The sequence below is a fragment of the Choloepus didactylus genome (genome assembly GCF_015220235.1).
Source record: "Choloepus didactylus isolate mChoDid1 chromosome 25 unlocalized genomic scaffold, mChoDid1.pri SUPER_25_unloc2, whole genome shotgun sequence".
Lineage (NCBI taxonomy): Eukaryota > Metazoa > Chordata > Mammalia > Pilosa > Megalonychidae > Choloepus > Choloepus didactylus.
Window position 1 is genome coordinate 4,465,989 of NW_023637607.1, and position 13,560 is coordinate 4,479,548.

At 38.8% G+C, this 13,560-nt stretch overlaps 1 protein-coding gene across 1 annotated transcript in view; it reads right to left on the minus strand.

Annotated features, from left to right (window-relative positions):
- Nucleotides 1-11,231, minus strand: part of CD209 (CD209 molecule) — a 29,097-nt gene extending 17,866 nt beyond the window's left edge. Inside the window, 1 exon segment of the mRNA XM_037824322.1 lies at nt 11,056-11,231. Within this exon segment, the coding sequence (XP_037680250.1) occupies nt 11,056-11,227 (172 nt within the window). The 5' untranslated portion in view covers nt 11,228-11,231.
- Nucleotides 11,232-13,560: the final 2,329 nt, after the last annotated feature.

Sequence of the window (13,560 nt, forward strand, 5' to 3'; positions counted from 1 at the left end):
ACCTAATCAACACTAATACCTCTGCCCCACAAAATTGCATCAAAGATAATGGTGTTTTGGGGGCACAATACATCCAAACTGGCACAGTTGTGTATACATTCTTGTGATTGGTTAATAAACATGCAACCCAAGGTTTGTAAATAAGATATTGCAATAGGCTGAATACACATTCAAATCAAGGACTGTGAATGGATTATTGTGATTGGTCCATGCTGCATGGCTGAATAATGTATTTTACTTTATTCAGTCTCCTTTTGTTTCAGGAGCCTGACTATTCCTACCAGATATAGCCCCCTTCCTGTTCTGAGTTCATAGGCACCTCAGAGTCTGCAAGAAGTTTTTCCTATGTCTAACCTGCCTCACTATAAGCCACATTCACACACAATTCAGCACTGTTAATTATACTCACTGTAGTGTGCTACCATCACCTCTGTCCATTTCCAAACATTTAAATTCAACCTAGCTAAACATTCTGCACATCTTAACAAAGTGCTCCCCATTCTCTAGCCTCATTCTATCACCTGGTAACCTATATTCTAGATTTTATGTCTATGAGTTTGCATATTATAATTAATGAGAGCATACAATATATGTCCTTTTGTGTCTGGCTTGTTCTATGCAACATAATGTCTTCAAGGTTCATCCATTTGTCGCATGCTTCAGGACTTCATTCCTTCTTACTGCTGAATAATATCCCATCATATGTATATATCACATTTTTTATCCATTCATTGGTTGATGGACATTTAGGTTGTTTCCATATTTGGGCAATTTGTTTTTGTATATTTGCCATCTAGAAATTTATTTTACAACATAAATGTTAAATCAAAACAAAAAGATACAGAATCATACATAACTAAAAGAAGTATAAATTTGTGTATCTTCTGTAAAGCTAAGCAAGGTTATATCTGAGATTTTTACAAACAAAATGCCATCTATCTGACACACTGCAAGTAAACACTTGCCTAAAGTGAGAGGTGTAGGACAGAATCTCCAGAGATCTTCTGAGGGCAACTATGGAATAATGAAGACACAAATCAATTTGTACATCATCTACCTATTTGAATATTTTATAATCTTCAATTAGAATGCTAACATCTATTTTCAAGAGATTTCTGAATTAATATAGTAATATATCTATCCTTTAAGTAGTGCTTCCCTTTCTCTACTCACTAAAACTACTTGGATCCCAACCAACTGAAATGCACTACAAAGAAGGGAGATGTGGCTTCAGAGCAAAGCAGAGAAAGATGATGGCTGGAACCTCTAGAAACTTTGATTTGCCACCAATAGGTCTCACCTGGAAAACCACAAACTAAGCTCGGCAATTTTAAATAATGCCATTATGAACATCAGTGTGCAAATGTCTGTTTGCATCCCTGCTTTCAGTTCTTCTGTGTACATACTGAGTAGTGGGATTGCTAGATCATAGGCCAACTCTATATTTAGCTTTCTGAGGAACTGACAAACCATCTTCTTTCTCCACATCCCCTCCACACTTGTAGTTTCCTGCTTGTTTAGTATCCATCCTAGTAGATGTGAAATGATATTTCACTGTGGTTTTGAGTTGCATTTCCCTAATAGCTAGTGAAAATGAGCATCTTTTCATGAGCTTTTTGGCCACTTGAATTTCCTTTGGAAAAATGTCTCTTCATGATTTTTGCCTATTTTTTAATTAGGTTGTTTGTCTTTATTGCTGAGTTATAGAATTTCTTTATATATTCTGGATGTCAAACCCTTCTCAGATATGTGGTTTCCAAATATTTTCTCCCATTGAGTTGGCTGCCTTTTCACTCTTCTGACAAAATCCTTTGAATTACAGATGTATTCAATTTCGAGGTGGTCCCATTTATCTATTTTTTTTCTTTCGTTGCTTGTGCTTTGGGTGTAAGGTCTAAGAAACTACCACCTAGCACTAGATCTTGAAGATACTTTCCTACATTTTCTTCTAGGACTTTTATGTTACTGACTTTTATATTTAGGTCTTTGATCCATTTTCTTAACCCACATAAAAGATCTCTTTATTAGCAATATATCAAATGCATCCAGTGAATATTTGAATGCCTCACTGTTCTAAGTACTAAATAATTTAACCTTAATTGACACACTATTCTAAAAACTGTAGCCATGTTTTCACGTCTTGATTGAGTAACATAAAGGCTATTTAACTTGATTCACAGTCAAGTAATTATTAAAAGGAAAGAAAGACAGTTAGTGTCAGATTATGCTTCAAGGCAGCCAGACTCACCTAACTACCCCCAAAACATTCTGTGTTCTCCCCCATCATACACTGTTGATCTTTCTTTTCTCCCCCACTTTAAATGTTCTGCCACTCCCCTCTCTGCTTACCAAAATTCAACTTTTTTTATGAAGTCTCCCTTGATTAGGCCAGATACATTCTTTTATCTAAGTTATTTATTGTCTACCTCAGTGGTTTCCAAACATGGCTGATTAAAGTTAGAAATTACCCAAAGTTAGAGGATAGCCATAGTTTGAAAAGTCAACTGGTTAAATCTTAGCAGTACATAGTATATAATGTGAGGATATGAAACAATTTCTAAGCTATATTAAGTGAAAGGGCAAGGTACATAACAGTATATGGAATGCTACACTAATACACACACACACACACACACACATACACACACACAGATATATATATATATATATATATATATATATATATATATATGGCAATGTGGGGCATGACTCCAAGGAATGAGCCTGGGTCTGCTACCATGGAATTGGCAATGCCTTCTTGACCAAAAGGGGGAAGAGAAATGAAACAAAATAAAGTTTCAGCTAAGGTATTTCAAATAGAGTTGACAGGTCATTCTGGAGTTTACTCTTAGGCAAGTTTCAGCCATATGTTACAAATTGACTCAGTATACCAAGCCCCAAACAACAGTATTCCTGATAATCTTAAAGAAGACCCTGGGCTCTATCTAAGCCTCTATAAATCTTTTACCTACTGAGTTTATTTTTTTTCCAGAAATTTAAAGCCTCCAGCTGTCTCCTATGCCATGTAAACCCTGAAACCCAAGGTACCAGTCTCTCCAATCAACCAGTTTCATTCCTCTACCCCATAATGTTGACCCCTTTTCATCAGGAAGAAGTTAGAATGGTCATTGCCCAGATATCCCTGAAGATTGAGAGAATGATCAAATGAGAGGGAGGAGTTGTAACTGAGAAGTTAGGATTTAACAAGTGATTATGGGTACTGACTCATTAGATAGATATTTCTTTTTAGTTTCTAGTGTATTAGAATAGCCAAAAGAAAATACCTGAAATTGTTGAACTGTAACCCAGTATCCTTAAGCTTTGATAATGATTGTACATAGCTTTCATCTTGTGACAGTGTGATTGTAAAAACCTTGTGACTTATACTCCTTTATCCAGTGTATGGGAAAATGAATAATAAAATAAAGACATGCATGGAAAAAAATATATATGTACACACACACACACACACACACACATGTACATGCACAGAATCTGTCCAGAAAGATTAAAAAGAAATGAGTGGCTACCTCCAAGAACAAAAAATAATGGCTGTGAGAAAATTTTTCATCTGATTGTTTTTTTGTAAACTTTGTATTTATTATGGATGACTCAAATTTTTTAAAATACACATAGATACTCAAGATTTAGCTCATCTCTATTGATCTTAGTCTTTAGGGGTTGGGACTAGGCTTTTGAAATGTTAAATTGATCATCAGGTTTAGGGACCACCCACTAATATCACTCATATGGTACTTATTGCCTCATTAAAATATACTATGAGATTATAATGCTGATATCCCTAACTAGAGAAGTATATTGGGGAGGGAGAGGAGGATATCTCATACTTTTGTTTTCTTTACAGTCTTCAGCTCCTAAATGGTCCCCAACAAATATTTTTTGATGAGAGTAATGCAGAAGTATAATTCCACTTTTTATTACATTTCATTCCAGTGTAGAAGGGTCTTTAGAAAGACACTTAATCATTGAATTATGGTGAAACTAAAAATGACCACTTTCAGTGTATTAATGGCCAAATGTCAACAAGTGCCAACAATAGGTACTCTCACCAACATTTCTTTTTTGAAGGTATAGATATGGCTAGATAGCAAAGGGTGAAGGGTGACATCCAAACCATAGATTGTAAAATTAGAGGTAAGTCAGATTTCATCTTCTACATGAATTTGTAGAAGGAACATTTAAAGGAAAATAAACTATGTGGACATTGGATTCCAAAGAAGCCCCATTTTATTACAGAGAGCATAAAAATTCCTTTTCTCATAAGGAAAGTTCTGCTTCCCCTTTCAGGGTAACAGATGAACCACTTCCACAATCCCCAACCTTCTCTTCTACCCATAATTCCCATGTCAATTTAAGTGCTTAAGGAGATGGTTGATGCATTTGTTAAAGCTGTGCAGGTCATCAGTGAACATCCAATTCCCAACCATTTTCTTCTTTCTGAAACAACACTGCAGTTCCTTCCTGTTCCAGCCTCAAAACCATCTGGAACTTTTGATCAGTTTTTTGGGGGCACTTTTCAAAGTTTCCCAGGATCCTGATATTGTTATATACCCCGAACATGGCTCTCTTCTCCTTCCAATGAGCCACCATTTTAGGCGGTGGGAGGATGAGCCTTACATGGGAAATTCCAGGAATGCCCTTTCATTTTGCCTTGGGCACCCTGCAACTGTGAGAGAGGAAGGTCCAGAACCTGTGGAACCTGGAGCTTCAGTTGTTCAAAAACTAAGCCCTCTATCTGTGCTTCACAACAGTCTTGCACTATAGCTGTTTTATTACCCCCATTTTACAGAGGAGGAAGTTTGAGGCTCAGGGCATGAAGTGACTTGCCAGATGTCACAAAGTAGAGGAGATGGCAGAACCTGGATTAGAGCAAAAGCCTCCTGACTCCTGGCTTGGACTGGCCTCCTGTCATGGGCTGATGGAGTGGGTCTCTGTCCCAGGAACCCTAGCACTGCCCAGCCAGAAAAGTGGCAACCCTGGCAGCCACCACCAGGCAGCCCTCCCCACCATCAGAGGTAAGAGACCCTGACAGCTGTTTCTTTTAAACATCTTTTATTGTGAAATATAACATATATACAGAACAGTGATAACTTTCAAAGTACAACTTAAGTAGTTGTAGAATAAATTTCAAAAAATGTTTTGGGTTACAGTTCCACAATTTCAGTTATTTCTTTATTATGAAATATATATACAAAAAGTGTTACCTTTGAAAGTATGATTTAACAGGTAGCTATAGAGCAAACTTCAAAGAATGTTATGGGCTACAGTTCCACAATTTCAGTTATTTCCTTCTAGCTGTTTAATACCCTAGAGACTAAAAAAAAATTATATAAAGATGTAATCTTCTGTTAAATCCTGTCTTCTCTGTTGCTACTCCCCCCTCTCATTTGATCACTGTCTCAATCTTCAGGGATATCTGGGCAGTGACCACTCTAATTTGTTCATATTGGAAAGAGGTGTTGCCATTATGGTGAAGGGGGATGCATCTGGTTGATGTTCTTATAGAGGCTGTTGCCTATGGGTTTGGAGACTTATCTGGCATAAGAACACTCTGGAGGATTTAACTTTCTGAGAAGCAAACTTAGTGAAGTGAAACTTTTATAGTCTTAAACAGGGACATGGGTATTCTTTAGGATTTTCAAGACTACCATTGATTTTAGTTTGGCATACTGTGACCATTTGGAATATCTAGCTGAAATTTGCATAAGAGTAACCGTCAGGGTAACCTCTCAAATCTACTTGAAATCTCTTGGCCACTGAAACCTTATTTTGTTACCTTTCTTTTCCCCCTTTTGGTTAAGAAGGCTCTCTCAATCTCTCAATGGCTGGGCCATTCTCATTCCTTGAAGTCATGTCCCACATCACCAAGGAGACTCACTCCCCTGTGAGTCATGTCCCGTGTAGGGGGGGATGTTAATGAATTTATTTGCAGAATTGGGATTAGAAAGAGAAAGGCCACATCTGAGCAAAAAAGAGGTTCTCTGGAAGTGACTCTTAGGCATAATTATAGGTAGGCTTAGCTTCCCCATTACAGCGATAAGTTTCACAAGAGCAAGCCTCAAGATGGAGGGCCTGACATAGTAAATAGGGGGTTCCTAATTTCACATAGCATATATTCTGTCCAAGATAAACAATCAGTGTCTCACACCATCTTCACTTAGTTGTACAGTCATCACTCTCAATTTTAAACAATTATCATAACCTAAAACACCCAAAATCTCTTATCTTACCCTAATTATTTATCTCTAGTATTAGTGTGGCGCTAATAAGGTATTCCTATTAAATATAGTTCATAGTATGCAATAGGTACCTTTTCCCATATACCACTCTGTTGTTAACTCTTTGTACCAGTGTCATACATTAGAAGTAGATCCTGCAAGCACTTATTTATATTTGTAGCACTAATCTGTGGGATACATGTCTTTAAACAACCACTTTTGATCATGTTTGCCTTCAATGCAGCACTGATACTTATAATCCTGTTAACAAACCATCATCACCCCTGTCCATTCCCATACTCTTATGTTCAACCTCATTAACAGGTCTGTGCATAGTAGATAATCATTCCCCCTTCTCTAGCTTCTATCTCTAGATTCTCTATATTCTACATTTTAAGACACTGATTTTACATTATTCAGGGAAATCATATTAGTGATAACACAATATCTCCCCTTTTGTGTCTGACATTTCACTCAGCATTATGTCCTCAAGGTTCATCCATGTTGTCACATGTTTCAGGATATCATTCCTTCTTATTGCTTCATAGTATTCCATCATTCCACTACTGTGGTTTTAAGTTGCATTTCCCTAATAGCTAGTGAAGATGAACATTTTTTTCATGTGTTTTTAGCCATTTGTACTTCATTTTCAGAAAAATGTCTTTTCGTATCTTGCCCATCTTGTAATTGGGTTTGTTGCACTACTGTTGTTGAGTTGCAGAATTTCTTTTTGTATACAGGATATCAGTTTCTTATCAGAGATATGGTTTCCAAATATTTTCTCCCATTGAATTGGCTGCCTCTTCACCTTTTTAACAAAGTCCTTTCAGGCACAGAAGCTTTTGATTTAAAACTTTTTTCCTGAAATTTTATTGAAATATATTCACATACTATATAATTATCTAAACTGTACAACCAGTTGTTCACAGCATGATCATATCGTTGTTCATTCATCACCACAATCAATTTTGAACATTTTCATTACTCCAAAAAAGTAATAAAAATAAAAATAGGAATAAAAATGAACATAAAAAAGAACACCCAGAGCATCCCATGCCCCCCATTATTCATTTATTTTTTTGTCCCATTTTTCTACACATCTGTCCATACACTGGATAAAGGGAGTGTGAGCCACAAGGTTTTTACACACATGGTCACACCATATAAGCTATACAGTTATATACTCATCTTCATGAATCAAAGCTACTGGATTGCAGTTCAAAAGTTTCAGGTATTTCCTTGTAGCTATTCAAATACACTAAAAACTAAAAAGGAATATCTATATAATGCATAAGAATGACCTCTTAACTCTATTTGAAATCTCTCAGTCACTGAAACTTTATTTTGTTTCATTTTTCTTTCCCTTTTTGTCAAGTAAGCATTCTCAATCCCATGATGCTGGGTCCAGACTTGTCCCCAGTTGTCACATCCCATGTTTCCAGGGAGATTTACACTTCTGGAAGTCATGTCTCACATAGGGGGAAGTGTAGAAACTTTTGATTTTAAGGAGTTTCCATTTATCCATTTTTTTCTTTCATTGTGCTTTGGGTTTATGGTCTAAGAAGCTACCTCCTATTTTTAGGTCTTGAAGATGTTTCCCTATTTTATCTTCTAGGGATTTTATGGTACTGGCTCTTATATTGAGTCTTGATCCACTTTGAGTTAATTTTCCTGTAGGGTGTGAGGTAGGGGTCCTCTTTCATTCTTTTGGATATGGATATCCAGTTCTCCCAGCCCCACTTGTTGAACAGACTATTCTGTCCTAGAACAGTGGATTTGGGGGCCTTGTCAAAAATCAGTTGACCATAGATCTTGGTGCCTATTTCCAAACTCTTGATTTGATTCTATTGATCAGTATGTCTGTCTTTGTGCCAGTACCATGCTGTATTGACTACTGTGGTTTTATAGTAGGCTTTAAAGTCAGGAAGTGTAAGTCCTTCCCCTTTGTTCTTCTGTTTTAGAATGTTTTTGGCAATTTGAGGCCACTTTCCCTTTCAAATAAATTTGATAACTAACTTTTCCAAGTCTGCAAAGTCAGTCGTTAAGTAGATTGTTGGAATTTTGATAGGAATTGTTGAATTTGTACATCAGTTTGTGTAGAATTGATATCTTAACAGTACCATACTGTTTTGACCACTGTGGGTTTATAATATGATTTAAAATCAGGAAGCATGAGTCCTCCAACTTGTAAGAGGGATAAGGTGAACACCAGAGTGAGGACAACCCTTTCTCAAGAAGTCTGAGAACACCTGCAGGACTGAGGGGGTTTCCCTCAATGATGGGGAATGCTAGCCTGTGTTCCTGGAGGTCTCACTTTTCTGAGACATGAGGAATGGAGTCATGAGGGCTGCAGCAATTCCTGAAGCTACAGAAGCCAACTTCACTATGGGCAGAACTCTGTGGAGGAACATGCCCTCCTTCCTGGGGCTCTTGAGGGCAAGAGTGTTGATGAGGGATTAAGGCTCCACATTGGAACATGAGCAAACCTGGAGGGTTGCAACAGAGCCCAAAGATATGTAACATGCTGGAGAGGTGGAGGAAGGGGCCTGCTTGGCACAGAGGGCTCAGGCAATGCAAAGACAAGGAGGTGGGAAAGTATGGGTCTTGGTTCTGTAATCTGTGTTTGAAGCCACCTTAACAGTCTGGGTTATATGGTCCAGCTTGGTGAGAAGCCCGAAAGGCAGTGAGTGGTGCTTGAGTCATGGGGGAAGTGAGTGGAAGGTGACATGTTATAGATCTTCAGGGAAATCTTCTGTCCAAGAATTTGGGGAGAGACCCCAATCGTGTAGGGAAGGAGGACTTCCTGGATATGGTGGTATTAAAAGATGATGGGGCTTTACTGTTAGAAAAGGAAGAGGAGTATAAGGTTGGGAAAGTAGGACTGGACAGACATGTTTCTCTCTGTAGCATAAAGGTTGAGCCAGACAGTGAAGTAAGCAAAATTTACCCGTTGACTTCATTCACTAGACATTTATTGGGCACCTACTGTGAGTCAGGTACTGTGTTGGGTGCCAGGGACACAACAGTAAATCAGACTAAACAGTTCCCCATTGGAGCTCACGGTTTAGGGAAGTAGGCAGATCCGTAACTAGGGAATTTCTGCATGTTATATTAATAAGGGCCTGGTGGAGCCCAGAGGAGTTGTCTGACCCTGTTTGGGAGTATCCAGGATAGCTTCATGGAGGAGGTGGGCCTGAAGGTTGAGTTGTTTGAGTAGAGAATAAATGGGGTTGTGGAAGAAGGAGTATCCTTTGTTAGAGCAGTGATTTTCAGCAGGGGACAATTTTGTCCTCCAGGAGACATTTGGAAATGTCTGGGTGTCTCACTGGGGAGGAGGTACTATCATGCATTGATAGGTTGCTAAACATCTTGTAAGGCACAGGGCAGTTCCTCACAACAAAGAATTATATGGCTTAAAGTATCAGTAGTGAAGAATAGTGGGAATTAGAGAGTTAGGTCAGCATGTGGGCAGATTAGTAGGGGAGAGAAGATGTAATCAACTGGAGGAACTGAAATATGTTCAGGGAGCCTGCAGAGCTCCAGGAGTGGAAATCTAGTGTGCAATATGTTTACAAGGATGTGAATGCCATGCTGAAGTGTCAGGAATTAATTTGGAAGGAATGAGGGGATCACAGTGTTAAGGCTTTGGAGGGATATACCAATTATGGAAGGATTTCTCATCTGATCTTTCTAAGGGGTTGATATTCAGGCTCTGGTGATACGCCTCCAGAGGTGGGAAACTCAGTATCTGCTCAGGAAGACCAGCTGAGCACAAGAGCATGTTGAGCCAGAGAGATCTGTGTTTGAGCCTCAGCTCTGCTTCTAGTTGTGCAGCTGTAAGCAGTTTACCTCAACTCTCTGTGCCTTGGTTTTTCCATACGTGAAGTGGGGGGCACAGATCAACTGCAAATGACTGTCATGAGAAATCACATTGCACAGGTCTCTTGCCACCAGATGCCCAAGAAAAGTCTTCTCTTTTAACCCTTATTTAAAGAAAAAGCACCATTCCAAAAATAGAGGGAATATTTGGGTAAAGCTTGTGGCAAATTATTATGCCTAGAAATAAGCATTTTTTATGATTGTGGAAGATGGTAGAATAGGAAGCTCCAGGAATCAGTCCCTCCACCAGAAAAACTATTAAACAGGCAGGAGCTGTCTGAATCAACTATTTCAAAACTCCAGGCTCCAGTAGAACACTGAACAACTTCTAGGGAAAAGTGGGAGGAAGAGGCTGGTAAATTATAGTAAATACCAGTAAATTGCTTTCTCTGTGTGTTGGTTACCATCCCCTATCCCCTACTCTCACAGCAGTCAGCAATGGGGTCTAGCCTCTGGCATAGTTTGCTAGTGTCAGAAAGAGACATCAAATCCAGTTCCCCAAGATGGAGGGGTTGATCTCTGATCACTGCTTTCAATTAGCTACTTGGACCATACCCAAGAATGGCTATAGTTCCAACCTGCCACAAAGGTGGAGGGGGAGACTTGAGGGAAGGCTTCCTTCAAAACTGCTGAGGACACCTGAAGGACTGCATTTGCTGGGCAGGGGCTGAGTCAATAAAGTGCAGCTTTGGGGAGCTTTGGAGAAGCCCCTGGTGCCCTTCCTGACCCCTCCCTCATCCACTCCCTAGGGCAGCTTGGAGCCAGCAGGCACTCACTTTGTGGGCCCCTGGCTTTGATCAGGCTGGGAAAGCCTGACTTAAGAACCTCCTCTCCTGGGGTTCCCTCTCCCAAAATTTGCCCTCTGGGCAAAATCAGCTTAAGACAATGAAAGCAGAGTAACAAACAACTGAGGTGTATGGACTGGGAACAGGATTACCTGCCTTAAGTCCTGCAGTAGAACAGCCAGTAGAGGGAGAAGGTCTGTCTTCTGGGAAGTAGAAGGGGGCCTTCAAATTCCTGTAAACAGAGAAGCAACCAAGGCCACTAGACAGCACAAGCCCAGGATAAGACAGACCCAGAAAAGACAGGGAGGGCCCTGCTTTCTGCATTCACCTTGGGCTGACCTTTCTGATAGGAGGATTGGACTCTGAAGACAAGCACTAGCCAACATAAAACCAATTTGCAAAGACAATGAAAGGTGTTTTTTGCTTAGGTTTTCTTGGTTTTGATAGCTCCTGACCCTCAAGAAAATCTCTGTCATATCACAAGCTGATTACAAACTCAAGAAACAGACATCTCACAGAATAAATCCCAGAGTCAACATTTTAAAATATCAACATGTAAATTTGCAACAAAAGATTACAAGAAAAGCAAAGAAATAGGAAATAAGGGCCCATCCAAAGGAAAAGGATAAAAATCCAGAAAGTGTCAACAAAAAATATCAGACTGTGACATTCCAGACAAATACTTTTAAACAATGACACCCAATATGATCAAGGTGATGAAAAAAATTACAGAGAAAGAACTAAAGGATATCAGGAAAACAATGAAAGAACAATAAGTATCTCAGTAAAGAGACAGAAATTTTTAAAAGAAACCAGACAGAACTACTGGAGTTGAAGACCACAATAATGTAATGAAAAATTCTCAGGAGAGTTTCATTAGCAAATTGGAGCTGGCAGGAGAAAGACTCAGGAAGAAAAAAAAATGACAATTGAAATGCATCAGCCTAATGAGCTAAAAGAAAAAGAATGAATAAAAGTGAAAAGAGCCTAAGAGACCATCAAGCATACCAATATACTCATTATGGGGGTCCCAAAAGAAGAAGAAAGAGAGAAAGGGGCAGAAGAAATATTCAAAGAAATAATGACAGAAAACTTTCCAAACTTAGCAAAGACCATGAATATACTCATCCAAGAAACCCACAGAACACCAAACAGGATAAACTCAAAGAAAAGTATGCCCCATGTGTCAGTTTACTAAAGCTGCCTGGATGTAACATACTAGAAATGGGTTGACTTTTATGGGGATTTAATAACTTACAAAATTTAAAGTTCTTAGGTTGTGAAAATGTCCAATTGAATACCTGTACTCTGAGACAGGCTGCTGGCATCTGAGATACCTCTATTACATGGGAAGAACATGGCCAGCATCTGCTGGTCATTTGCTCCTGGGTTTCATTGCCTTCTGCTTCTGATTCCAGTGGCTTACTCTCTGAGCTTCTGTGGGTCTTCTCTTAGATTCTCCAGGGATTATCTGTATAAGTTTCTCTTAATTTAACTTCTGTATATGTTTTATCCTTTTATAAAGGACTCCAGTAAAAGGATTAAGACCCATCTTGAATGAGGTGTGTCCCATCTCAATTGAAATAACCTAATCAGAAGGTTCCACCTACAATAGGTCTGCACCCACAGGAATGAGTTAAAAGAACTTGGACTTTTTGGGGTACATAACAGCTTCAAACCACCACACCCATCATATACTGATCAAATTGTCAAATGCAAAGGACAAGGAAAGGGTTTTGAAAGCTGCAAGAGAAAAAGTAATATATGTACAAGGGAGCTCCAATTACATCAAGTTCTACTTTCTCATCAGAAACCATGGAAGCAAGAAGGCAGTAGGTTGAAATACTAAAAATGCTGAAGGAAAACAATTAACAATGAGTTTTATATCCAGTGAGGCTGTATTTCAAAATTGAGGGAGAGATCAAGACATCCTGATAAACAAAAGCTGAAGGAGATCATAACCACAGACCTTCCCTATAAGCAGTGCTAAAGGGAGTTTTTCATACTTAAAGGAGAGGACACCAGACAGTGGTTCAAAGCAGCATGAAGAAATAAAGACTTCTGGAAAAGGTAACCATTTGGGTAATTTTTTTGTTTGTTTGTTTTGTTTTGTTTTTTTTTTTAAATCATCATTTTATTGAGATATATTCACATACCACGCAGTCATACAAAACAAATTGTACTTTCGATTGTTTACAGTACCATTACATAGTTGTACATTCATCACCTAAATCAATCCCTGACACCTTCATTAGCACACACACAAAAATAACAAGAATAATAATTAGAGTGAAAAAGAGCAATTGAAGTAAAAAAGAACACTGGGTACCTTTGTCTGTTTGTTTGCTTCCCCTACTTTTCTACACATCCATCCATAAACTAGACAAAGTGGAGTTTGGTCCTTATGGCATTCCCAATCCCACTGTCACCCCTCATAAGCTACATTTTTATACAACTGTCTTCGAGATTCATGGGTTCTGGGTTGTAGTTTAATAGTTTCAGGTATCCACCACCAGCTACCCCAATTCTTTAGAACCTAAAAAAGGTTGTCTAAAGTGTGCGTAAGAGTGCCCACCAGAGTGATCTCTCGGCTCGTTTTGGAATCTCTCTGCCACTGAAGCTTATTTCATTTCCTTTCACATCCCCCTTTTGGTCAA